The sequence below is a fragment of the Meles meles genome, chromosome 4 (assembly GCF_922984935.1).
Source record: "Meles meles chromosome 4, mMelMel3.1 paternal haplotype, whole genome shotgun sequence".
Classification (NCBI taxonomy): Eukaryota; Metazoa; Chordata; class Mammalia; order Carnivora; family Mustelidae; genus Meles; species Meles meles.
The window spans coordinates 31,171,199-31,198,841 of NC_060069.1; the positions used below are offsets into that span (position 1 = coordinate 31,171,199).

Consider the following 27,643-nt stretch of genomic DNA (forward strand, 5'->3'; position numbering starts at 1 on the left):
AATTGTCCTTATTTATGCTGCATACATTCCCAGGACCCTCTCTTTGCAGAGATACTGACCAACTTCTGGTCCTACAGATACATTGGTGAAGCAATAGATCTCCGAGGAATCTCAGGCCTGCGGACATTCAGAGTTCTTAGAGCTTTAAAGACAGTTTCTGTGATCCCAGGTGAGTTGCTTTAACCACTACCTGTATTCATAGAGCATATGCTGGTTTACACAGTCTAATGTCCTACTTAGATTTTTGCAAGAGTCCTATAAAGCTCCAGGGCATGGACTGTTGTCCCCATTTAAAAGACAAAGAAACTGAGGACCAGAGAGTAGAAAACACAATACCAAGTCCCTACCACTAATGAGGCAAAGTGACCTGGAGACCTAGTGTCCCAATTCCTAGGTCAATGCTTTGAGCATAATACCTCATAACATCACCATCAATAAATGACAAAAAGGTCATGTCCTCATTTTATGTTCTTGTTGTGGGGTTCAGGCAAGCTTCCAATTGGAACTTCTCCTTTATACATAAACTAAATGTATAAACTTGGAAATAGGGAGGAAGGGAGTACACAGTCCTAGACTCTAGTAAGTGTCTTTGCCATTTCCATGTATCAGAAAGCTTGAGCCTGGTTCTGTCTTTGGACCCACAGAGGAGAAAAGATTTGGGCATTCTTGATAACAGAGAATTCAGAAACAAAGTTGTTTCACCAGAGCTTATCTTATTGGGCCTTCAAGACTTCTGTTGTCACCAGTATCTCAGGGATACACCTTACCCCCCAATGGGATGATGGAAAGAATGGTGAGGCCAGAGACCAGGCAAACCATTGTGACTTCCACCTTATGGCTTGATGGATTATCTCCCTTCCCTCACCCCTGAGAATCCATTCTCTCATCTGGAAAACAGAAACACTCAAGCCATGGAGAAAGTCCTTTCAACCATTCTATGTCTGGCTCTGCAGGGAAAGATTAGAAAGTCTTTGCCAACTTCCACTGTAAAGCTTCCTCATGAAGACAGCCATGCAAGAAGGTAGTCAATGCTGCCATTTGATATCTTTTACCTCGTCTTAGCCAGGAAGACCCTGTCTTGTTTATAAGACCTGTTCAGTTTAGACTCCCTCTCCAATCTCATCTCTCTCCTCTACCTGTCTTGCATCATGTTCTAGAATCTACCTGTGATTCTACAAATAGTTCCTGCCTTTTCTCATCTGCCAGCATTTGACCAGGCTGCTTCTCTATCAAGGGAGTCCTTCCTCGGAGCTCCTGGGTGGCTCAGTGGGTTAAAGCCTCTGCCTTCTGCTCAGGTCATGATCCCAGGGTCCTGGGATCGAGCCCTACATCAGGCTCTCTGCTCAGCAGGGAGCCTGCTTCCTCCTCTCTCTCTGCCTGCTTCTCTGCCTACTTTGATCTCCGTCTCTCAAATAAATAAAATAAAATCTTTTTTTAAAAAAAGAGAGTCCTTCCTCTCTTCATTCAACTCATACTCATTCTTCAGGGTTCTGCTAAGGTTTGATCTTCTCAAGGAGACTCCCTGTTCTCTCCCAACTTCTGCACATTCCACCCCATCCCATCCCCGCCCTAGGCTTCATTTAGGAATTGCTCCTATATACACCTACCTGCTCGATAATGCAATAACATTTCCTCTCAGTTGTTAAACAACCCCACCACATGCCCTTGCCTCCTGCTCAGTTCCCAGCCTAGGGACCAACACAGCTAGTGCTCAATAGGTTATTTGTCAACCAAAATGACAAGACAAGGATGGGTTCCAGACTGATTCCCTGTTTGGAGCTCTTTCTGCTTACCTGTGAATCTGCTCTCTGAAAGAAGCTAATATCATTCTCCACAGCCACAAATTCTCTCTCCTTAAACAAGCAGAGACCCCAAATTTACTGCCAGTTGTGCTGGTCCCAGTGTCTCTCATGGTCTCATTCTATTGCTGTGTTTGTCTCTCCATGGCTTTGTGTTTCTGTCTCTCTTTCTCTGTCTCATTCTATCTCCTTTGCATCTCTCTCTTTCTCTCTGTCTCTCAACACACACACTGAGGTCCACTGTTTCCATCCTCAGGCTGCCTCCCAGGACTGAAGTGAGTATAGAAAAACAGATGTCAAATTACTAGAATCAAGTTAGTAGCCTTATATCTAGCAAAGTGCCTGAAACATAGCAGGTACTCAAGAATTATATTTTAAATTAAATTGCTGCTATCAGAAGTTTATTAGCTTTACAATGATAAAAAAATACATCACCTGTGTCTCAGGTGTCTCATCCTTACAATGGAACAATAATTTCTGCCTCCATCTCAGGGTTTTTACAAGGTTCAAATGGGGAACTGCACTTGGAACTGCCCTAAAGTTTGTAAAGTATCTCACACCTATATGTAGTGAAAGGATAGGACGGTTAAAATGCAGGACGTCAGGCATATGTGTGTGCTCTGTGGCTGATACCTCATATACGTGGGAGTGTTGCTGTCATCTTCCCACAGGACTGAAGGTCATTGTGGGAGCTCTGATCCACTCAGTGAGGAAACTGGCAGATGTGACCATCCTCACTGTCTTCTGCTTGAGTGTCTTTGCCTTGGTGGGTCTACAGCTCTTCAAGGGCAACCTCAAGAACAAATGTGTCAAGAATTGTGCAGCTCTCAACGAAACGGGCAACTATTCCTCTTACAGAAAGCAAGAGTGGAATTACTGCCAAAGCGACACAGGTCTGGTTGGCCAGGGATGTAAAGCCCCTGCATACCTACATGGAAATATATTTTCATTCCCCTTTCCTGCTAAAATGCTTCTCCTGAGCTATGTTTTATTTGGGGTCTCCATTTTCTGTTGTCCAATGTCCCTTTTACAAGGAAATGAGCTATAACTCTAGGGGCAAGTCATCCTGCTGGGGGAGGTAAAGTCACCGCTTGGCTTTTCTCTTCCCAGATGGGACTTCTCCCTTCCAAATGTCCCAGCATGCCTACTAAGAGCACATAGCCAAGGGAACACACCTTGCTCAGGCAGAAGACTTAGGAGGCGATGCCTCCACTGCATAAGGCTTGAGCTAGAGGGTTCAGAACTATATTCATGGCTTTCATTTCTTCCTTTCTCCTGCAGATTTCTACTATTACAAGCCAGGTACTTCAGATCCCTTACTGTGTGGCAATGGATCTGATGCAGGGTGAGTGCCAACCCATGACGATGCACCAATGCCCAGCGGTCTTTCTCTTTGTCATTATCATTTTCTGGGTAACAACTGGTTTGCAGACCGCAAGGACGATGTAGAAATGAATTAGTCATAGCTTTAGCCAGTCCCAGGCTCATGGGGAAGGAGTGTAGGAGTTAGTTTTTGTTATGTAACCAACAGCCCCAGGATTTTGCCACTTAAAACACTAGAAGTTTATTTAGCTCAGGATTCTGCACATTAGCATATTGAACTGAGATCAGCCTGGTGTTCTGGTATTGCCTGAGCTTATTCATACATCTGCAAACAATGGACAGATTAGCAAGGGGTCAGCTGATCTAGGACAGTCTGAGCTGGGGCAGCTTTTCTGTTCTATGTGGTATCATCTCCCAGCAGGCTAGCCTGGTCTTGTTCTCAAGGCCAGAGAGAGGGTTCCAAGAGAAAGAGGGAAAGTGTGTAAAATCTCTTGAGACCTAGGTTCAGAACTGGCACAATGTCACTTCTACTGCATTCTATTGACAAAAGCCAAGTCACAGACCAGTGCAAATCTAAAGAACTTGGAGATAAACTCTACCTCTTGACTGGAGGAGCTATGGCAATTTTATGGCAAAGGGGTATTATGGATACAGGTAGAACAGCTGTGGCCATTTTGGCAATCTACCCCAGGAAGGAACTAATATATATTAAATATGTTCCATGTCAAATGTTCTACATTTAATCATCACAACTCCGTCACATGGGTTTTGTTATCCACACATGACAAGGGAAGAAACACGTGCATCCGTGCATCCCTCTTTGCCATTTCAAATCTTAGAGGCTTGATACATAACAAATGAGAGGATTAGGCTGGGGGGCAACCAGGTGATGGCAGTTTGTACCCCATTTAAAAGGGCCAGTCCACTGCTCAGCCCAGCTTTTGGTTGCCACGTGGAAGTGTGAGTCCACTGTTTCCAGCTCTTCTACTTTTAAAAAAAGGAAGATAAGAATTCAGATTTTTATGTGAAATCTCCCAACTACAAACATTGGCTACCAATTCTAAAAAATGTCTACATATTGTGGGCCAAACAAAATATTTCTGCAAGCCAAATTCAGCCTGCAAGCTGCCAGTTTGTGAGCTCGGATGCATATACATAAAGATGCTTCCCTCTGAAGAAGCAGTGCTCTGCTAGAGAATCCATGGGCTGAGAAGACACAGTGAGGTGATGGTGGGAGAGAGGGCAGGAGGTCAGGGAAGGTTTCCTGGAGGTGGTGGTTGATGTCAGCATTGAAGGACAGGCAGGATGTCACCAGTTTTGTTGATTAAGAGATGGTTTGGATGGAGGCCATCCCAGGAGGCAGAACAGAATGTAAGACAAAGCAAAGGGGTAGCTGTCCCCTCAAGTTTGCCTGCTGCTTTGACCACTGGAGCAGGCATGAACAGAAAGTTCAGGCAACAGATCAGCAAGGCTCATCTTTCCAATCTCCATATTTGGGGATCTGGAACCCCAAGCCCATATGACCCCATTCCCTGAACGGCTAACAACCCCAGATTACCCAAGTGGAGCTGGGTGGGACCTGTATGGAGCTTTGCCTTAATCAGCTCATTAGCCAAACAACCTCAGATAGAGCTGAGAATTTGATCAACATGGGCTCCTTTTCCTCTTTCTTCACAAAGGCACTTGGCATTTGGTTCCTTGGTTTAGAGATAAGACTGTTCTGATGTCAGTTTGTCTTTGACTTAAATCTAAACCAAAGGCCCCCTCAGTGTCTTTTTTCCTATCTGGATAATGGTATTTCTCATGGCAATGGCTCCAGAGTAGCTTAAGGACTATCTGTGGTAAAGTTATGGTGTCCACCCATGGCCCCACAACCCACAACCCAGCTGTAAAAGAGGTCAGACATCCTGCTGGGCAGGTCCTGGCCAGGAAATAAAGAAGTGGGTAGGGCTGGGATGGCAAGGGAGGCCAACTCAGGATGATGGGCAGAGTAAGTCCTGAAGGGCATACTGTGAAGATGAAAACTGGGTCCCGTGCTGGGCCACAGAGAATCCAGAGACCTGAGCTAATGCCCTCACTGACCAGTGGCACTATAGTAGGAAAGTCCGGGGTCTCAAGGTGAGAACAAGTACTAGGAAACATGTAATGATTTTCAGCATTCTTTCACATGTACTCTTCCAGTCCAGTCTTCCAGTACTCTTTTGATCACTTCAGGTTAAAAACAGCAGAAATTTTAATTTACAATTTATGTATAATATTTACTATGCTGAAGGCACCATGCAAGAAGTGTTGTAGTGTGATCTCATTTAATTCTTAGAGCAGTTCATTATTGATATGTAGCAACTGTAGTGGGATTTAAAGGAAGACATGGAAATTAGGCTACCCTTGGAGTTAACTAGCAAACCTATAGGTAATGGGTTAACTAGCTCCTTTGGCAAGCAAGTCAAAAGATTGTCTGTCTCTAAATGTGGGCCTAGAGAGGCTAGGAACTCACAAATCTCCAATCGTGATTGAAGATAGAATTAGGATTAATTATAGTCAAGTTGCTGGCACCCTAATCAATTGTATGGGTCCCAGAATTGTGTGTTTCCATGGATGTCTGGAATAAGGACAGCCCCAGAGATTGGTGTTAGTGGAGGTGTGCTGGAGTAGTAGAATCCCAGACTACAAATAAGATATTACTGTTTTCTCAGCAAAGCCATCCCACTGAGATAGGTGAGAACACCTCACTTGCTTTTAGCTTAGAGATACTTTTTGACATCAACTTATTCCCTTATCATGAGAGAGTGAAGAGTCAGTCCTGCACTGCCCACCCCAATGCTCACCATGTGGTCATCTTCAATTTGGCCTTCCATCATAAGTCAGTCTTCACAGGCTATTTGACAGTTATATTTCTCCTTTTGAATAAATACATTGACATCTATGGTTTTAGCAACTGACTTCTTTTCTCTGAACCTCAGCTTCCACATCTGTAAGAAAGGATGGGTCAAATGATTAATTTATAGCATTTGTAAAGCCCTTAGGAAGAGAGAGGCACACATAAGTGCCCAGTAAGTGGAAAGTGTTGTTTTTATTGTTATATATAATTGGTGAGTGAAATTGACTAATGTGAGTCCTCCTTTGATGGACAGGTTGGCAGATGTCGCCAAAAGCCTCGGGTTTGCAGTCTGCATTATTGATACTGACTCTCCTTCCCCTGGTGTGAACCTACAAAGTGTTTGCCACCTTATGGAATCCTGTCTGGGCAGTCAGCTGGCAGGCCACCCCTTCTGCATGAAACTCTGAAGTGAAAGTATTACCATCCCCATTTAAATGGGCAAGAGAGGGGTGCCTGGGTGGCCTAGTCAGTTAAGTGTCTGCCTTCTGCTTGGGTCATGATCCCAGAACCCTGTATTGAGCCCCTTGTAGAGCTCCCCACTCAATGGGGAGTCTGTTTCTCCCTCTAACCCTCCTCCCTCTCATGCTCTTTCTCTCTCTCTCTCAAATAAATAAATAAAATATTTAGAAAAATAAAATATTTAGAAAATTAAAATAAGAAATAAATGGGCAAGAAGAACTGAACCTTAAAGGAATGAAGGTCATCCAGCTAACAAGAGGGAGGCCAGGTCTTAAACTCTAATCTTTGACTTCAAACCCTATGGTCTTCCTATAGTCCTGGGCTGCCTTGCCCCGAAGGAGCAGAGAGACTATGCAATTGATCACCTTCTCTATTCTTGCTGCAGCCACTGCCCTCAAGGTTATCTCTGTCTTAAGACATCTGACAACCCAGATTTTAACTACACCAGCTTTGATTCCTTTGCTTGGGCTTTCCTGTCACTGTTCCGCCTGATGACACAAGATTCCTGGGAACGCCTCTACCAGCAGGTATTGATCTGCATGTGCCCCTACAGACTGGTTTGGAAGCTAGGGAGTCAGATGCATGCCTACCTTTTCCCTAGAGGAACCTGGCAACATCAGAGGCCTCAAACTCTGGATACAGATGTCCTTTCTCTTGAATCTGCAGACCCTGAGGGCTTCTGGGAAAATGTATATGGTCTTTTTCGTGCTTGTCATCTTCTTGGGGTCTTTCTACCTGGTCAACTTGATCTTGGCTGTGGTCACCATGGCATATGAGGAGCAGAACCAGGCAACCATTGATGAAATTGAAGCCAAGGAGAAGAAGTTCCAAGAGGCCCTTGAGATGGTCCGGAAGGAGCAGGAGGTCTGTGAGGGGTGGATGCTTTGTGAAGTCCATTACAAGCTGCACATTCTTGGGCAGAGTTCTGGATGAGCCACTTAGATTAAGTCTATCATTCCAGGTGACCGTAAGAAGATTCACTGTGCCTTAAGGACAATTTTAGGTCATGTGTTCTTAAAAAAGAACCTGATAAAGATCTTGTGCCAGTGATTTATTGAGGGGTGCTCTCAGGAAAATGAAAGAGAAGGAAGTAGGATGGGACAGGAGAAGAATTAAACAAGAAGGTGGCCTCAGCTAGAGATGACCTTCACCCTGCTCCCATGGGGAACTCTGTGGTATGCTTGTATCACAAAGTTAACTGCGCCTCGAGGCAAGAGGGCTGGCCTTCTATACCCCCATACCTGCCCCAGCCAAATGTACAGTCAAAGGAAGTACTCTACAGAATAGTGTAGCTGTGATCCATTAGCAGCTAACACTCAAGCAGCTGAAGATGAGTATACTGACTTGGAAAATGGATTTGGGCAGGGCATCAGCAGGGCATACTAAAGGGTGTGAATGAAAGGGATGACCCAGAGGTGGCTCTTCCTGCCATGCCTCAATCCCACAACCACCCAGGTTCTAATCCTGACCTCCTTTGTTTTAGATACCATCACCTCTGTGACACCACATGGGTAAGGGACACATTCATGCTAAGCTCAATCACATGTTGTTGGCTGCAGCTGCTGTTCTCTCTCTTCAGGTGCTGGCAGCACTGGGGATTGACACAGCCTCTCTCCAGTCCCACAATGGATCACCTTTAGCTTCCAAAACTGCCAATGAGAGAAAGCACAGAATGAAACCAAAGGTGTCAGATGGCTCTACAGATGACAATAAATCACCCCAATCTGATCCTTACAACCAACGCAGAATGGTAAAGTGCTCAAGTTCTAGAAGGATTGCCCACCTTTGCAGCTGCCATGGACAATGATTGGAGTAGGAAGACATTTGTAGCAGGGAGACAGCTAGAGGCACAAAGATTAGGAGGATGTTATAGTAATCCAGACAACACACCAACCGCCCACCCCCCAAAATGGTGGCCTAAACTAGGACAGGGGCATTGTGGATGTGAAAAGGGAGTGGATTGTGACTTTTCTTGAGGGTAGGGGACCGGAACTGCAGAATGTAGAAAAAGGAGATAGGAGTCCAAAATGACTCCCAGTTTCCAGAATTGGGTAGTTAGATGGGTGGTGATTCTAAGGCAGGAACACCGGGGGAAGAACCTAAGTTTGTAGGGGAAAGTGGTGAGCCCATATTGGACATGCTGACCTTGAGTTGTCCAAAGACCTGTGGACATCGAAGGTTAGCTTCCTTATAACTTTCTGATCTGTAATTCTGTCCGAGGTGCTGAAATCATTTATAAGCTTCTTTCTGACCTTGGAAAGAAGGATTCCAGACCCATCTCTGTGATGCAGTCCAGCCTAAGAATAACTTCAGTACCTCACTTCAGACCCTGTAACAATTCTGTTCACCACCCAAACCTTCTACATCCCACTCAAGATTCCCTCTACTCACCAAGTTTCCTCCTACCACCTCACTCTCCCTTGAAAGTCCTGTGTACCCCAAATATATCCTTTCCAGAGACCTAAGAGATGATAGCCCCTTTGTGGAAGAGCAGCTCCCACATTAACAGTATGAGAAAGGGGATAAACATGGCTATTTTTCAGGCCTCTTGACCTTCACTTCCCTCTCAGTCTCTCTTCCTGTGCTCATCTGAAGGATGTTCTACTTCTTATAACACAGTCTCTACATGCCCCAGACTTATGGTGTGCCTATATGTACATACACATGCTCACATGCATACTGGTCTCAGGGACATATACACCTCAGCATTGATCAGATTCTAGCCCTTCCCTTCCTTGCTCTGCCTCTTTTGAGCAGCACCTGGCATGCACAAAGTACAGCTCAGAAGATGTTTGAAAGGGGATTTGACCAGGATGAATCACAGCTTCCCTGGAAATGTCAGTGATACTGTGCATGGGGCTTTAATTCCCCTCCTTCAGTCAGCCCCACATAGATTAGCACCTGGATGTCCAGTAATTGTTTGGTGTGTATGTGCTCATCTCTCCAAATAGATTTACCTTCAGATGGACAAAAGAGGAGCTCATCTTAGTAATACAACAATACTAAGTGCAGTGGTGTAAAGAGATGACTAAAACGTGGTCCATTTCCCAAGGACGTCTACTTGGTGGAGGAGACAAATAGAAAAACAGCTTATGTGCTACATACTATATTAGGGAAACCCACATGGTGTTTTGGGGATAGAAGAGGCACCCTCTCTTATGGGGGTGGAAGTGTATCAGGAAAGTCTTCATGGAGGAGGAGATATTTGAAATGAATAGCAAATAGTAAGTATGGGTTCCTCCAGTAATTGAAGACTGCAGAGGAGGAGAAGATAAGTATTTTTCAGGCCTAAAAGAGAACATGTACGTGCAAAGGCAGGGAAGCACTATTTGGATACTTCTTTACTGTTCACTAATGGATTGGAATTCGCTCAAGAAGGCTTCCCCTTCCTCTTTTCCCAGGTGTGCTCTTGTAGTAAAGAGACTATAAGCAGTTTTTACATAAAGCCATTTTCTAACCAGCAGCTCTGACTGAGAGGTTGAGGGTAGCAACCAGGAGAGACACAGCAAGGGTTTTAGGGAAACCACAGGACTCCAGCTGGTCTGCTTGGATGATGCATTTTAAGGCAACTCTAGCGCTTAGATTCAGACGTCATTGCCCACCATTTGTCAAATAGGTCAATTGTGAAATATTAACTGGTGGCCAGGGAAGCACTACTTGTCCAATATGGGACCAAAATCTTCTTCTTGGTTTCTTCATTGGTTTGCTTAGTGCCCAACCGCAAGTAACTCAGTCATTCCATTTTTAATAAAGATTTGTCAGATCTGCTCCTTTACTTCAAAAGTGGGAAGGATTTGTGGATTTTTTTTATGAGTTCCATAATCCTTGGACATATATTCTAGGTAAAGAGTGCCCTGTTTAAAATACTGGGATTGCAATGATCGTGACTGAACAGGACTGCACTCCAAATAATCCAGAAAGGAAACTTCAGTTCTGTGGGATAGGGGAATAAGTAAGGAGGATTAATGGACAAGATGTCCCAACTTTAGTAGTTTTGTTACTGGAATTAAGGATAGGGGAAACATTCAGCAGTATGATCAGAGTTTACTGGGAAGTCAGTGTGTAGATCTTCAGAAATACTTCAGATGGTCTAGGACAGAACTGATAACTTGTTATGGTCAAGTTCCCACAGTGGTCAGGGGTACTATCCAACCCAGGCTCCAGGGGCTCTGGGCCTGTGAATTAGCTCTTTTCCTCCCGCAACTCTAAGCCTCACAGTTCCCTCAGTGGTAGATTTTGATGGAAAATGTTTATTGATTTGGAGGAATGGCATTATTCTTCCAGGAAATTAGGCTGTAACTCTCCCTTCAATCTCCCCATGGTTGACTATTCAAAGTTTGCCTCAAGGGATCCTTGAAACTCATTACATTACAAAGCTCTTGTCTCCTTTGCAACACAAACTCTCAGGTTTATATATGCTGGATCTAATGAATTGCAGAACCTAATTTTCAGACAATAAAGTGCACTTGTTCATTCAACAACCATTTACCAGGCTTGTCCCAGTAGTGGTGTGCATAATAGTCTCCTCAAGCCCCAGCTTTACATGTGGAACAAGGAATTTAAGACAGCTTTGTCCAGCCCCATGGCAAATGCTGGTAAAGACTAATCCCTTTGGGTGGCAAGGTTGTCTTCTGACATTCTTGGCTGTCACAACCTAATGACCTATTTGCTGGTCTTACGCACCCTATAATCTCTCATCTCTCCTGGCCTTTTCCAAGGCTATGTCAAAAGTATTCTTCTCCCTCATTCTCTTCCTATGTTTACCTTGACTATGCCTTAGATCTGTGTCTTTAGTTTTCTTCTGGAATTTCATGAGAATAAGGGCAGGGGAAAGGGAGTGGGTGGAGGAAGTGTTGGGCTCCAGATTTGCCAGCAAGCTGAGCTTCCAGCCTGCCTTTATTTCTTGCTCCTTTGGGGCAATACCCAGTCTTTCCTAGGCCTCACCTCTGGGAGACGCCGGGCTAGCCATGGGAGTGTGTTCCATTTCCGTGCCCCTTGCCCGGAAACCTCATACCCTGATGGGGTCACAGAAGATGGAGTTTTTCCTGGAGACCGTGAGAGTCATCGGGGCTCCCTGCTGCTGGGTGGGGGTGTTGGCCAGCAAGGCCCCCTCCTTAGGAGTCCACTGCCTCAACCCTCTAACCCTGGGCCAGGACATGGAGAAGACGGACACTCCACACTGTCCACTGGTGAGCTTGCCCCTGGGGGCATCGAAGTCTCGGTAAGTTTGTCAATGCTCCAGACTCTTGGGCTGCCCTCCAGGTAGAGGCCAAGAAACCCTGTGTGTCACCCATGGAAGGGTCCTTTAGGCAACACTCTGTCCAACATTTCCCAGCTACCCTCATTTTATAGGCAGGGCAGGTGAGAGGTAAGAGGGTTGGGTTTACCTGAGGTCAAACAGGTTGTCCTTACTCTGCTGTACATAAATACAAATTATTTCCCAGTTGATCCCCCCTTTTTTTTTCAGTGTTCCTCTGCCCCCACTCAGTATCACTGCTTTAGAGATATGAATATGAGAAAAATGAAAAGTTCTCTTTCTGCCTGTAGCTCTGTGCAAACTATGCTGGGCTTAGCACATGGGATCCAGTGAAATTCTGGGAGGTGCCCTGCACAGATATTAGCAAAAGCAAAGTATCCCTTGCTTTACTCAGAGAAGCAATAACTTGCCAAAATGTACAAATTAGGCAACAGCGACTAACTGGCAAGCACTGTTAATATAATAATGGCAGAGTACAATAGCAAACCAGGGACTCCTTATTAAATTGAGAGCTGTGATTTAATTTGAACTCTCCCTTTAGCTTCAGTAATGATGCTTCTAGTGTTTTTCATTTGCCCTCTCTGTCTAGCCAGGGACACAGAGAAGTCTGCAAACAGACTTGTAAACTGACTGTGTATGGCTCTGCGACTTGGATAAGTCCTACCGGGTTACCTTAGCTCCATCTCTGACTGGATGCCATGTGATCCCAGCTAGAAACAGATGAACCATTCCAATGGGCAAGTGGGGAGTTTATTAAAGTATTTACAGAGGTGTGCACTGGGCTCAGAGCTAAGGAGGGACAGGGAAACATCTAGAGATGAGCAATAGTGGGGAGCTGTTACATGCTCAGGCTGAAGAGGTGAGAGGAAGGACCAGCGAGAGCTGGGTGGCCCAGCAGAACTTGTGAACCAGGTGGAAGGTCACAGCCACTACCCAGCTACAGCTCAGCAAGGAAGAAGCCAGAGGACAGCCTACTCCTCTCTCCTTTCAGACTCTGATCTTCAGTATGTGCCTCCCATTGGACAAGCCTGACCAGAACGGGAGGGCCAGGGTGATGCTATTTGTACAGAAAGAACCTCATTAAAGAATTTCTCCCTAGATTACTAACTCTCCGAGATATTCTGGCTTTTGATTCATTTTAATTAAATTACTTGGCTAGTGCAAGATTAACTCTTTAGGCTCTTCTGTGTCACATGGATGTGGGTTTCAATGACAGGTGTGTCACTTACCAGCTGAGACACCTGTAACAAGTCCCTTAAATTCTTCAAGCCCTCATGTCTCCCAGTTAAAAAGTTTCTAAGTAGCTGAAGGGTTAAATAGATTCATAAAGTGCCTGCATTGGTACACAGGTATCTGACAAATAACAATAGCTTTAGCATCTCTTGTTGAGCTCTCATGGTTGAAAACTTTCTGAACGTTCTTTATATGTATTAAGGCACTTTCTACTGTATACCTATGAGCTTCATCTATGGGAGGTGCTTAATAAATGCTTGTCAGATTTGGATTCGGAATGGGTGTGCAGCGCTGAATCAGCTGCTGTGGGTCCAGGATGCCCCACATCCAGGGTAGTGTGTGACCAAACTTAGGGGCACAGAACCAGATGGAACTTCCAGTGAAGACCCGAAGAGGAAAGGCTCAAAGGATTGTGTCAGACAATGAACACTGGAGAATCAAGACACACAAATGTTCCCTTAGAAAGAAAAGGACTGTGTGGAGTTTGGAACTGGGTTGTATGCTGGGAGGGTAATGAGCCTATTAGAAAGGAGGTCAAGAAAGCCTGTCCTGGAGAAGAATTCTTTGTGAACTCCATACACACAGCAGAGACAAAGTCTTGGAATGACTGCCTGGTCCACCACTCTGGCAGCTCTCACATACCTTGGGTAGATACCTCAGAGACGCTTGAGACAACCCTATCTCCCACTCTGGTGCCCAAGGACCTGTCCTGAGGCAGGAATTTGCAGAGCCTCAAGTGAGCCCATGTTATAGTGTTAGTTAAAAAATCTAGACTCTGCTTGCACCTAGCCTCAGGTGAGCCCATATTATAGTGTTAGCTACAAACCCAGACTCTGATCTTCATGCCTAAGCTCTTATCCCAAGTTTGAGAAGCAGCCCCATTTCCCAAAGCATAACTGTAGAGGATCATAGCTTCACAAGGCAACTTGTGACCACACAAGACTGGCCAATAAGAGGCTGAGTGACCTGTCTTTGCCACTGATGACTTCAGGTTGGGGGAGTATCCTGACTGTTTGTGTCCCAGCAGGCATTTGATGCAGGACAGAAGAAGACTTTCTTATCAGCAGAATACTTGGATGAACCTTTCAGAGCCAAAAGGGCAATGAGTGTTGTCAGCATCATGACCTCTGTCCTTGAGGGTAAGTATCACTCATTGGAACATCCATCCATGGTGCTACAGTGAGTCTGCATTTGAGCAGCAGAGGAGATGTTCCAAACCTGTGTCAAAGATGTAACCCGTCTGTGTCCTGGGATCCTAAATACTACTCCTTTTATGTCCTTCATCCCATCATCCTTTATCAATGTGTGTTTTTTGAAGAATATGGGAAATTGTTTCAAAAACAATAGAACCCAATGAGTTTTTAATGCCCTAGTTTCACCTCTTGTTCCCATTTACATCTGCTTCATATGCATTCACAAAACTAAATTTGAGAAAGTGATCTGGCGGGCACCAGAGAATTTCAAGCTACCTCAGTTATGCAAGAAATTTTATAGAAATTAATGTCTTTAATTTTTAAATACAGCAAAATTATCTTGTCATTTTTCATGGTTGTAACTTTTATGGTTATAACTTAATTTTTATCTCAAACCCCCATTATGCTAAGCATTGGAAGATGACTTAGGTAAATTAATCAGTCAATTTAACTAAATTCTTGTTAATTCAGGGCTCCATCAATCAGATGGGAATCCACTTAGCCTCCTCAGGGTTGTGTTCCAATTGCTTACACCAAAACAGAAGCTGGAGGAAAAGTGGCACTTGTTCACGACCACCTGACGCTCAAGTTCCCAAAAAACATGACTGCATCCTCCTGACCCTGAGTATAAGGCCTGTCTTCTTATCCACCCTTTATTTTGCCTCAGGGTTTGGAAAATATGGCCTCTGTCCTGTCCAGTTACTTGCCTCTCCTAGACAAATTTAACATGTACTGGGCTGAAGGAGGGAGAGGAAGCTTGGATGCTGGTATGTTTCTGAGAAAGGGCTCTCTGTGCGCTCCCCTTCTAGTCCTGGGCTGAATCCTAACTGTGAGGAAGGGCATGATGAAACAAAAAAAGAAACAAAACAAAACAAAAGTTTGAGGGATTTGAAAACAGAACCAATCTATACCTTACTTTCTAGGTGAAGCGAGGGGTGGCAAGTCTTAGGAAAAGACCCACATACACATCATGGCATAGAAACTGTACAGTAGAACAGGAAGATAACCCACTTGGGTAAAGAGGGCCTGAGGCAGCCCCAGAGAGTGCCCTGTGGCCTGCATGGCAGGAGAGTAGCTAGAGGGCTGGAGAAGGAAGTGAGTGAGAGGCAGGGAGGGAATGGCCATCTTGGTGACTCTCCCATCAGAGACCACATGGGAACTACAATGACTTGTAAAATACACCTGGCAATGACCAAGGACCAGCTCAGTAGTCCACTGTTGGGCCCTCCAGAACTCAGACACAACTTCAGATAGTGAAGTAGTAGGAGATATTGAATTAACTAACACAAGATTCCCAGGTTGGGGACTTGCAGTATATATTGAATTCAATTATGGGGGGGGAAACATTTAAGTTACATTTCTTGCATACACGAGGTTGTGTTTTGGGAAATGTGTACGTACACATTTCAGTAAAAACCATGTGTACATATTGTACCTATTCTTTCTTATTATTTTCCCTCATTGATCATTATTTTAAAATCACTTTTCTTTTTTTTAAATTTTTATTTATTTTTTAAATTTGTTTTCAGTGGTCCAGAATTCATTGTTTATGCACCACACCTAGTGCTCCATGCAATACATGCCCTCCATAATACCCACCACCAGGCTCACCCAACCTCCTACCCCCCACCCCTCCAAAATCACTTTTCATTGTAATAGTGTCTGTATGCCTAGCATTTTTCATGGCTGCGTAGAATGTTAACATGCTGCTATGCCTGTGATTTTTTGTTGGCCTGGTGAGTTGCTTGGATTCTTTTTTCTTTTTGCTATTAGCCATCAAACAGTTAATGTTAAATACAAACAGCTTGCTTCTTCTTTTATGGCCCAGAACTTTCAAGCTTCATCTTCCTCTTTTTTTTTCATTTATTTATTCTTCAACAAGCATTTGTGCAGCACCTGCTTTATGTCTGGCATTATTCTGGTGCTGGGAATTCAGTGGTGAACAAGATAGACGCCAGCACACACGGAATTTACATGTGTGCCAGAGCATACAGAAAATTTAAAAAAAAGATTTTCAGGTAATGATAAGAAGGAGGGGAAAAAATAAAGTAGGGAAGGAGATGGGAAAGACAGGACTACAAAGGGGCTATTTCAGATAAGGTGGATGCAAAAAGCTGTTCTCCCTAAGGAGACCAGAAATCTGAATGAAGTAAGGGATTCAGACTTAAGAGAAAGTAGGGGAGAGAGTTCCAGACAGATGAATGGCACATGCAATGTATTTTCCAGGAAAGAGACAAGAATTAACAAAAAGAGTGTTCCAAACACATTCCAACCCAGGTAAGAACAAAAAAGGTCTCAGAATTGATGAGAAGCAATAGAGCATGATAGTTAAGAACACACACCGGGGAGCTAGACTGCCCGGGTTTGCTTCCTGGCTCTGCCACGCAGGATAAGCTGTGCAACTTTGGATCTCCATTAACTGTTCTATGCTTCAATTGCCTCACCTGTAAAATAGTGAAAATGTATTTATCTTGTAACATTTTTTGAGGATTAAGTGAGTTAGCATAAGTAAAGGGTCTAGATCCACAACTGGCACTTAGTAAATGTTCAGCAGATGTTGGCTATTCTTATTTACTCAGTAGTAAACGAGGGCAGAGATGTACCTGTTTCATTCATGGTTAGATTCCAGAACCTGAAAGAGCAGTGCTTGGCATAAGGTAGACATTCAACAAACAGTTGTTGAATGAATGGTGAGTGAGAGTGACACACAAAGGTGACATTTGGGAGTGATGCTTATTAGAATGGCCTGAACTGATAGATAGGAAGAGAATAAGGAATGGTCAGATATGCTGAGGTAGGACAGACTTCCTCTCGAGGAAGAATAGACTAGGAAAAGCAGGAGACACACTGACATTTTTAAGACAATCTGGATAAAGACAACTTCAGACTAGGGCAAAGAGGTCAAAGTTGTTTGAGCATAGGGCAGATGACTTCTGATCTTCTCTGGTCGGACAACACTCACAATATATGAAGGGTACTTGGCATTGTCCGAGTTGTGTTGGAATTTACAGAGGCCACCTCTTTGGGAGTGATTGTGCCTGAGAAAGTTTGGCCCAACCCAGTAAGAACTTGGCGATTCACTGAGCTCAGGGCACATGAACCATCTATGCTTGGCACACAAGTGAAGATTTGACAGTTGTCCAGACTAGAAGACCAGAAGCAGAGACATAGCAGTCAACACAACCCAGTCTCTACCCTCATGCTGAGTAGGAGACAGGGACTTGGAATAAGTTATTACCAGTGTGCTGAGTGTCTTGAAGGAGAAGTACAGGATGCTAAAGGAAATATGGTAAGTTTAGCCCGGAGTTAGGGAAATATTCCAAGCAGAAAGGACAGCAAAATCTCTGAAACAGAAGAAAGCTTAGTATTTAAAGAAATGAAAATGCCTGATGTGGCTGGTGGGAGCATAGAGAGCAAGGAGGAGAGGAGCTCAAAATAAGGCTGGAGAGATGGACTGGGGCCAAACCCACAGAATTTCCTATACCAAATTAAGGATTTCGGGCTTCATCCTAAGAGCAGTAAGGTGCCATTAAAGGATTGGCGGCAAGGGAGCTACATTTGCATTTTGTAAAGGTTACTCTGAATTCATGTAGGGAATGGAATTAAAAGGGGAGGAGTGTTGGCAAGGAAACCAGTTGGGAGGAAACCAGCTGAGAGATGGCAGTGCCTGGACTTGTGGTGGTAACAGTAAGAGTGGTGGGAATTGGGAGAATTAAGAGCTATCTCAGGGACATAAGATTCAGGACTTGGTGGTTCACATGGTTCTGGCATAAGCAACTGAAGGGATACTGGTGCAACAGCTTGTGAAAGGAATACTTTAGTGGGATTCACTGGGGAATGATGAGAGGGAAGATCATGGGTTGAGTCTGGGACATAGCAGGTTTCAGGTGTCCTTGGGACATTCAGGTAAGAATTTCCAGGAGGAAGTCAGATTCGTAATAAATGGGTCTAGAACTTAGAAGATGAGGATGACCTAGAAATACATATTTGAAAGCTGTTTGAATGTAGATGATAATTTTGGAAAGGTGCAGGTGGATAAGATGACAGGGGAATTGAGTAAGAAGAGAAGACCTGGGACAGAGTTCTAAGGAAACTATAATGTGTAGTGATTGAGCAGAAGAGACAAAGTCAGCAGAAGAAGCTAAGAAGGAATGTCCAGAAATAGGAGAAGACCCAGAAGAATACAACACAGACCTGGGGTCTGAATTCCTTCAGGAAGAATAGAAAAGTCAAAAGCATCAAAAGATGATGTAGGAAAATCGAGTAAGATTAAGTCTGAGAAGAGTCCAGGGGCTTTAGTTATAGGGATGTCTTTGGTGATCTAAGAAGTGAGGATTTGCAGAGTACGGGAGGAGGTTGAAGAAGGGAGGTGTGGTGGGAGGAGAAGGAGATATTGTATACAGACAACTTTTTCAAAAAAGTTTGCCTGTGAAAGGGAGGAGATAGTAAAACATCACCAGGGTGTAAGTAGCATTGTTTATTTATTTTCTTGTATGGAGTTTTTAAAAAGTATATTTACATGCTAATGGGGAGGATCTGTGAGAATGGGAAAGACTGAAGGAAAGAGAGAATATCCAATAGATTCCTGAAGCGACAGGAAAGGGTGCACAAGTGAAGAATGTTAATAGGAGAAATGGCATCTCTAATTGTAGCTGAAGGAAAAGAAGGAAGTTCTTTCTGGCTTAAATTTCTGCAGGAGTCTTTCAAGGAAAGAGCTGTGATCACGTTCCAAGCTAGCAAGCCCATGATTCGCTTAGACTCTGGGTCTCCCCAGACATTCAAGATCAGCAACAGTTAAGGCTGTTTACAAGGCAGAGTTTTTTCCTGTCTTGCCTCACAGACATGCGCTTCCTGACACAATGGCGCATCTGCAAGATTTTTAATGCAACACGCTTCCTGTGCTTTTTAGTGCCGGAATAGGTCCAGGGAAGTGCTTGCTTTTGTTTCAGCTAGAGATCGTTGATTTTGCCTCCAGGGTGTGCAAACTGCTTTAGAAAACATTCTTTGCCAGTTTATATTGCTGTCATTCCAAGTGTCCTTTCAGAGCATTCTCCTGTACTCTGATTGACCTGGGTTGTATTTGCTAGCCTTTGCACATAACTTATGATTTGATTTTTACAGATGTTTCCTAGTTTCGTTAAAAATAGAGTTTGCATTTCTGTCTCTCAGGTTTGATGCCTTTAGTGGCTTCTGGAAGTAGAGGGGCAGCACATCCTTTTTTTATATTATTATTATTTTGGGAGTTTTTTTTCAGTTTTTGAGGTATAATTGACAGAACTGTAAAATATTGAAAGTGTACATTGTGATGATTTGATACATGTATACATTGTGAAAGGCTTTCCCTATATAGGTTATGAATACATCCCTCACACCTCACACGTTCATCTCTTTTTTTTTTTTTAATATTCCACATAGAAGTGATACTGTGTAGCATCAATATTTACCTTGCTCTATCTGACTTATTTCACTTGGCATAATGTCCTCAAGTTTAAGGGTAAACACCAATATTTCCTTCTTTCTTGTGGCTGAATAATATTCCCGTGTTGGGAGGAGGGTGTATGGGCAGGTGGGTGTTTCTCACATCTTCTATATCCATCCATCTATTGATGGACACTTAGATTGTTCCATATCTTGGCTATTGTGAATAGTGCATCAATAAACATGGGGAGAACAGATGTCTCTTTGAGATACTGATTTCATTTTCTTTGGAACTAACATAGTAGTTCTATTTTTAATGTTTTGAGGACTCTCCATACTGTTTTCCACAGTGGCTGCACTAATTTACATCCCCACCAGCAGTACACCAGGGTTCCCTTTTCTCCACATCCTTGCCAACACTTATTATCTCTTGTCTTCTTGATGATAGCCATTCTATCACGTGTGAGGTGGTATCTCATTGCGTTTTTAATTGCATTTCCCTGCTGATTTGTGATATAAACACCTTTTCATGTACCTGTTGACCATTTGTACATCTTCTTTGGGAAAAAAAATGTCTACTCAGTTCTTCTGCCCACTTAAAATCAAATTATTTGAGGGTTTTTTTTGCTGCTGATATGTAAGAGTTATTTATATATTTTGGATATTAACTCCTTATCAGATGAATGGCTTGCAATTTTCTCTGATTCCATAAGTTGCCTTTTCCTTTTGTTGATGGTTTCCTTTGCAGAAGCTTTTTAGTTGATGTCATCCTGTGTCTTTCCTTTTGCTTTAGTGGACTTTGCTTTTGGTACCAAATCCACAAAATCATTGCCAAGAATTTGCATTTCTATTTCTCAGTCTCCTGGATGCTTTTGTTGATTTCTGGAAGTGGAAAGAGCAGCACATTCTTTGCTCCATTATTTTAAATAAAATCTGTTTATCAAATTTTTATTTAGAACATTTTTGTTTGAATGGGCAATATGTTATACACGATTTAAAACACACTAATGGGCATATTTTAAAAAAGAGAAATATTTCTGTCTACCCATCTCTCCTTTCCAGAAAAAATGTCCAAACCAGTTGTTTTGTGTTTCCTCCCAAAAATATTTTGTTATGCTCAATTAAAAATATATAGTCTTCCTTCTCCCTTGAAAACGGTAGCATATCACATATGCTATTCTGTGCCATAATTTTTTCAATGAATATATTCTGAAAATCATTCCACGTAAGTACTCTTACGTTTTCCAATAACTGTTAGTACTATGTTGTATAGAAGTGCCATAATTTAGTTAGCCATTCCCTTCTTGATGGGAAGTAAATTCTGCGGTCACTACATCACTTTCTACATGCACTATAGGTTAAATGCTTCAAAGTAAATTGCTTTGTCATGGGGGTAAGCATTTTTAGTTTTGAACGACAAAGGATTCTCTGCATAAATATATCAACTTGCACCCACCCAAACAATGGATGATACTGGCTTTCAAACCACACCCTCCAAAATACAATTATCAAACTGTCTTATCTTTGCAAATCTGATCCATGAAATATTTTAGTATAGCTTTATTTTGCATTTCTTTCATTTTGAGTATTATTGGACATCTTTTCAAATATTTATAAACCATTTGAATTTTCCTTTTAGAAATTGTCAAATCATTTTTCTATTGGTTTGGTCTTTTTCTCATTGATTTTTAAGAGTTTGTACATATTAATGAAATGAGCATTTTGTCTATGATATGAAGCACAATTATTTTTCTCAGCTTTTTTTTTTACTTTATTTGACAAAATGTTTGGAAGATTCTAAAGGCTTACAAAGATTATAAGTCATTACAACAGTGTGGTAGTGAAAATAGTTTGATCTATGGAACAGAAATGGACACTTGCATATGAAAGTACATGGGCATAGATGGAAATAACTTAAGACCAAAATGAAATTTCAAATCCTTTGGAAAATTAGATATTATGCAATAAACAGTGTTTTTATAAATAACCAGAGGTTGGAAAAAAATAAACTGGATTAATATCTTAATCCTTACTCAAAATAAACTCCAAATGCACTAAAATTTTAAGGGAACAGTAAAGCTACAAAAGAACCAGGAGAAAATGTGAATAGCTGTTTTTTAAATCTTGCGATGAGAATGGCTTATAATGCAAGGCATGAAAACAAGTAAACATAAGGAACAACACAGATAATTTTGACTACACATAATTTTTTTATTTACATATAGGAAAATGAAACTTAGCAAAATTTGGGAGCATATATTATTTCTATAAGTTCCTTTCTTCTGAAAAAATATATATAGCAAAAAAATTCAAATACTACAGATGCATATACAAAGAAAACTATGTGTTTCTCATACTAAAGAGACTTAATGCTCCCCAGTGTCCCAGGGCACTCTCTCAGTTTCTCATGTATCTTTCATGCTACATTCCATGCATTCACACATACACACACACACACACACACAGGTCACATATATACGAAGTTTTGTTTTGTTTTGTTTTGTTTTGTTTTACATCTCCATAAGTAAATCTAATTCATCATTTTTCATAATGGATTTTATCAGTTGTTTCTAGTAGTAGTAGTAGTAGTAGTAGTAGTAGTAGTATAATCAATGGGCAGCATCGTTCCTTGCCACGTGGGCTGGCATATCTGCAGAGTGTGTATCTTACAGGAGAATTTATAGATAGACCTCTACAGTTGCCTTCTGTTGAAGTGGCCCAGTTACACATCCACATGGAGAGTCAATGGAAGCAGCTAGAGGTGAGCCTGTTGCTTGAGGAAAAGATCAGAAACTCAACATATAATCTGGGGCAGATAACATAGCGATGGTTTTTTTAAGACCATGGGGCTCAGGGAGATTACCTAGAGAGGGGAAAAAAGAAATATCAAGGAGAGAATGCTTGAGATCTCCAACATTCAGAGGCAGGAAAGGGAAAGACAGGAACTGAAGTTGAGAAGTCACTGATAAGGGAGAAAAACCAAGAGGTTATGATGTCCTGGAAGGGATTTCAAGGAGAACATTACAAAATCTGTCAAATGCTGTGAGAGGCAGAGTAAGGGGATAACTAGAAATTGATTATTTGAATGTGGAAGAGGTAAAAGCCTGATTCCTGGGGTTGGGGGGGGGGGGAACAGAAGTGAGATATTAGAGAAAGTTGAATGTAAAAAACTCTTACAAGGAATTTTGTTGCTAAGGGGACAGTAGATGAAGAATTACAAGGGTCCCAGGGATATCTTTTGAAAAGTAGAAATACACTTAAAGCATGTTCACATGCTAATAGGTATAGTCTGGAGGGCAGAGAAAGGGGATGACACAGGCCTTGAGCAGGTACACAAATAGGAGTAGAGTGAGCTCGTATGCTGGATAGGGTACAGAACATGGTGATAAACTTGTAGATTCCTTGGAAACTCACTGAAAAGAAGAAGGGGAAGTTCTTTTGTGAGTGATTCTATATTCTGAGGGAAATCAAAAGATGCTGGTCAGCAACGAGTAAGTAGATAGGGGAAGATTGGAGGAGAGTGGGGAAGTGAGAAATAGTAGTCTAGAAGACTGAGGGAGTAGATTGAAATGGAGAAACATGGCAGAATTTCTGGACTGTGACAAGCTGGGACTCATGACTCGCTAGTGGGACCAGTCTGCATGGTTGTATAGTTTTTCTGACCAGGTTTACGTGGTTGGTGCAGACACAGAAGAATCTGCATGTTCAGGGAAAGAGAGGAGTGGAGAAGGGCAAGAGAACTAAGGGTGTCTGCAAGGGAGTTTATAGAGGGCTGGACATGAAATCCAAGCCAGGTACATGGAGAACTAAGAACATGACTGGGGGTTGGGCAATTAAAAAGTGTAGGGTCCATGCTTTGGGGGACTGAATGGGGACAGAGATTGGACTGCACTTCCTGGACTGAAGGAGCTCAGAAAATAGGAAAAGGTCATCAGTAGGGTGCTGGGGCAGAAACTGCCAGTGGTATTAGTATTGACAAGGTCTAGGGGATGACCAGGGGATGGGAGCATGAGAGGATACATGGCTGACAGCTGTCATTGACCACACCTGTGATACAGAATTGGAGGAATCCGAACGGAGGTGCCCACCCTGCTTGACCAGTTTGGCTCAGAAGTATTTGATCTGGGAGTGCTGCCCCATGTGGGTGAAGCTCAAGACACTTCTCTTTGGGATTGTGACAGACCCCTTTGCAGAGCTCACCATCACCTTGTGCATTGTGGTGAACACAGTCTTCATGGCCATGGAGCACCACGGAATGAGTGCCGCCTTCGAAGCCATGCTCCAGATAGGCAACATTGTGAGTACGCTGGCAGCCTTCGACCAGCTGTCGTGGTGGGGGGCTTTGGGTGTGGTGGCAGCATGCTTTCATTCAATGGAGTGGTGATAGAGAGAGGGGAGGTGTTGGAGATGTGGTGGCACTGAGAGGGAAAGTCAAGCCTGGAGAGCCAGGCTGAGCTGGTGCAAATTTCTTTCAGATAAACCAGCACACGGAAACGGACCTGGAGAGTCCTGACCAAAAGGCAGCTAGCTCCCTGTTTATAGAACGTAGGTCAGGCACTGGAATTCTCTGTATCACAGCTGCATCTACATTGAAATTAGGATAAATGTCACTTTCACATCTAAAGACAGCCTATGGACTTGCAAAGTTTCCTCCGAGTTCTATTGCTTTTATGACTGCAAAACACAGTGGTGGTGGATTTTCAGTGACATCATTTAAGGGCAGACAGAGTGGGGGAGGAGCGGGGAAGGCAATGGGAGGGAGGGAACATGGAAATGTGGTTGCTGTTGTAACCAAAGCACTAGGGAGTCAGAACTTTTCTTTTGTAGACAACTTTGAGCTGTCCTCCATTAATTCTTTTTAGTATTATTTGCTTTTAAAAAGAGAAAATCCATACTGGACTTCACTACACGGTAAGCCGAAGGTAAAAAGCTCAGGATCCTGCCTCCATGTTCACTGCAATATCTACCCCACTAGAGGTAGCCTATTTGATCTGCTAGGATTGTCCAGCTCCTCTAACTCCTCATAGGCTGCAGACTTAAGTAGAGAGGAAGAGTCTCTGGGAAATGTGACTATTCTTCCTTAGAAACCTCCCCTTCTCCCAGAATCCAGTGATGTGAAAAGGATTCCAGCAGGTTCTGGGACACTATGGAACCAGCATAGCTTGCCATTATATTTTGGCAGCACCTGGGTTGAGAGGCCACATTCTATTTAAAGTTGATATGAAGAGGGGAAGTGGAAAGAGAAGGAAAATCCTATTTCCGAGAAGTCAGCACAAACCACAGAAGGTCTTTCAGAAGAGACCTCAGAGCCCACACTCTCATTTTACAGCTGGAGAAGTTGTAACAGGAAATGAAAAAGGTCTTCACCATTGGCACAAAGCATAGTGCCATGTTTTAAAAAGAAAGCAAGAAAGGCAGGCAGAGTTTGTCACTTTGTCACTGTTATCTCTACAACACAACAATGCTGTGAGGCTATCACCACCCTCACGGCCCGAAAGAAGGCACTGAGACTAAGAGAGATTGAGTATCCTGCCCAAGATGGCACAGCCGTGAGGATGGAGCCCATTGACCCAGTCTCCGTAGGACACAGGACCTCAGCCCACCCCACCACGCCTCACTTGTCTGCAAAATGCACTCAGTACATGCACTTTGAATTACAGAATTGCAGTCTGTGGTATTGGGCGGATCACTTAAACTCCCAGCCTTTCCTCCTGTGTAAAGGCGATGTAACCACGTCTTTCCCAGGCCGGTGAGAGGCTTTGCTAAGAGCAAACGAGAAAATAGCACCCGATCCTTCTTCCCTACTTATTTCCCTTTCTGCTGCTTTTCCCAAGACCTGATCCTGGACTTGACCTTTCTCAGTGTCAGAATCCTGCCCTTTTTAAGACAACTAAAGACACCCAGAGCTGAAAGACTTTTAGAACTTATTATTATTGCTCTAGTTTAACAGCTTATTATTTATTAATGAGGTACTATTGGCCGGGACCTTTGCTGAGGATTGTGTATGCATTTTCTCATTTTATGCCCATTATACAGATGAGGAAATTGACTCTGTCTGCTTTCACAAGCTGGGACATGGCTAAGTTGGATTTTTCTCTGGGTCTGTGTTGCCCCACAATCCCAGCTTTTAACTAACTGAACCAGATTGACTTCTCATTTAGATAATTATATAATAATTATTATCCTAATGATCATCCTCCTCTACCATCATTTATATGAAAACACTAAAGCCTGGGTTCTAATGCATATCTCCTGAGCACTGGTCCAGAGTCTCTCTGGGTGTCACATTGAGTGTTTCCATCCCCAGTCCTTCAAGAGTTCACAGAGTATTTAGAACCTAAATGAAAACAAAGTAAAGTAACTTGTTATTTTATTTTAAACTAGACATTTCCCTGTTGCCCTACTTGTCATTGCCCCCTAACTCCACAGACCCTGCTGAGACGGATTCTTCTTTCCAACCACAGGTCTTTACTGTGTTTTTTACTGCTGAAATGGTCTTCAAAATCATTGCCTTTGATCCCTACTACTACTTCCAGAAGAGGTGGAACATCTTTGACTGCATCATTGTTACTGTGAGCCTGATAGAGCTGGGTGCGGCCAAGAAGGGGAGCCTGTCAGTGCTGCGGACCTTCCGCTTGGTAATGTTCTCTCTTGGCGACTTGGGGAGACTCCCTCCACATTCAGGGAGCTACACTTCTGGGAACAGATGCTGTCATTCAGGGACCTCAGCAGCTGGCAATCTCTTTCTCTCCTGTCCCTGTGTGGAGGAGGCAGGGCATGGTTCCAGGGAGCTAAAGACTTGGTCCTTTCTATTTACTCAAAAGTGGGGCATGATTTCTCATCTCTGGGCCTGGGCCCCCTCAACTGTACCCTCTTGCTCTCTATCCAATAACAGTAACAGTGATGATCATCGCAGCTACTGTCTCTTGAGCACTGATAATGCGTCAGGCACAGAGCTAACCCCTTTGACATAGCATGGCATTTTAGCACGGGCTAATTACCATCCTCAGTATTCTCTTAGTGCCAACTAGGGTCCAGTGTCCAGCTTTGGAGAGAGAGAGGACAGAGTGAAAGAGAGAATGTCCAGCAATCTCACAACACCCACTTCTAGGCCAGACGGTCTGCTGGGGGCCTTAGTGTGGGAGCCGGCGAAGCAGCACTGAGCTCCCCGACTTGGTTCACCTGCGGTGGGACGGCAAACTCAAAGGGCTACAGGAATCAAGCAGAAGATGACATAAAGGTGGCCAAGCAAGAGATCTTGGCACTGAATAGTTGTCCCACATACACAGGTAGGCAGACCCAACACAGTGTTTGACCCCAGGGAGGGGCATTTACATAGGAGTCAGGGAGATTTATGCCAAGGAAGTGTTCCTATCCGTTACTGTCCTAGTCTGCAGCTTTTCATAAGAAACAAGAAATCCATACTTTAATGTGGGCTACTAATCCAGTTTTTAAAAAGACACTCTAAAAGTCAAATGAAGCATATCCTGGGACACATTTGTGTCATATACCACCAGTTAGTGACATCTGTCTGAGATGACGTCTTTCATTGTCCTATGGAAAGAACGGCATAGTGGGCCTACAGGGCCCTGTACTCATAATGTGGAAACTTGAGAAGTTAGGAATGAAAACAATTTTTTTAGTGATTTAGAAGGAGAGATTTTTTAGAAGGACAGATTTTTTAGAAAGACAGATTTTTAGAAGGACAGATTTCTCTAAGTACCTAGAAAATGATGTCAAGAGGCAGGCACCCGTTAATGGTCCATGTAAGATCCCCCATGCACAAACATTGAGGGAGAAGAGTCCATACTCCCTATGCCCTGGGAGGGCCTGAAGTTAGTTTTCTACTGAAATATGAACATTTTTGGCACACTTGGGGAAATACAAGCTTGGTGTTTTCAAATCTACGTGCTTCTTTTGCTGACTCCATGAAGCCTATATTCTCAAACAACCACAAATAGGCAGGTTTATTCCATAGCCTTGGCCTACAGAATCCTCCAGGGACCTGTCTCTCTGATCTGACCTGTCCCACCTTCCTGATCCTGACATGCTGCTCATCTCACCATTCCCTAACCACAGCCAC

The 27,643-nt window shown here is 43.2% G+C and overlaps 1 protein-coding gene across 1 annotated transcript in view; it reads left to right on the forward strand.

Moving 5' to 3' along the window:
- The window catches only part of SCN10A (sodium voltage-gated channel alpha subunit 10), a 111,341-nt gene that overhangs the window by 43,309 nt on the left and 40,389 nt on the right, over positions 1-27,643 (forward strand). The window contains exons 7-16 of the mRNA XM_046003843.1: positions 78-169; positions 2,471-2,692; positions 3,081-3,144; positions 6,845-6,986; positions 7,126-7,323; positions 8,039-8,209; positions 11,387-11,680; positions 13,977-14,088; positions 23,619-23,857; positions 26,025-26,198. Of these exons, the coding sequence (XP_045859799.1) occupies positions 78-169; positions 2,471-2,692; positions 3,081-3,144; positions 6,845-6,986; positions 7,126-7,323; positions 8,039-8,209; positions 11,387-11,680; positions 13,977-14,088; positions 23,619-23,857; positions 26,025-26,198 (1,708 nt within the window). The remainder of the gene's footprint in view (positions 1-77; positions 170-2,470; positions 2,693-3,080; positions 3,145-6,844; positions 6,987-7,125; positions 7,324-8,038; positions 8,210-11,386; positions 11,681-13,976; positions 14,089-23,618; positions 23,858-26,024; positions 26,199-27,643) is intronic.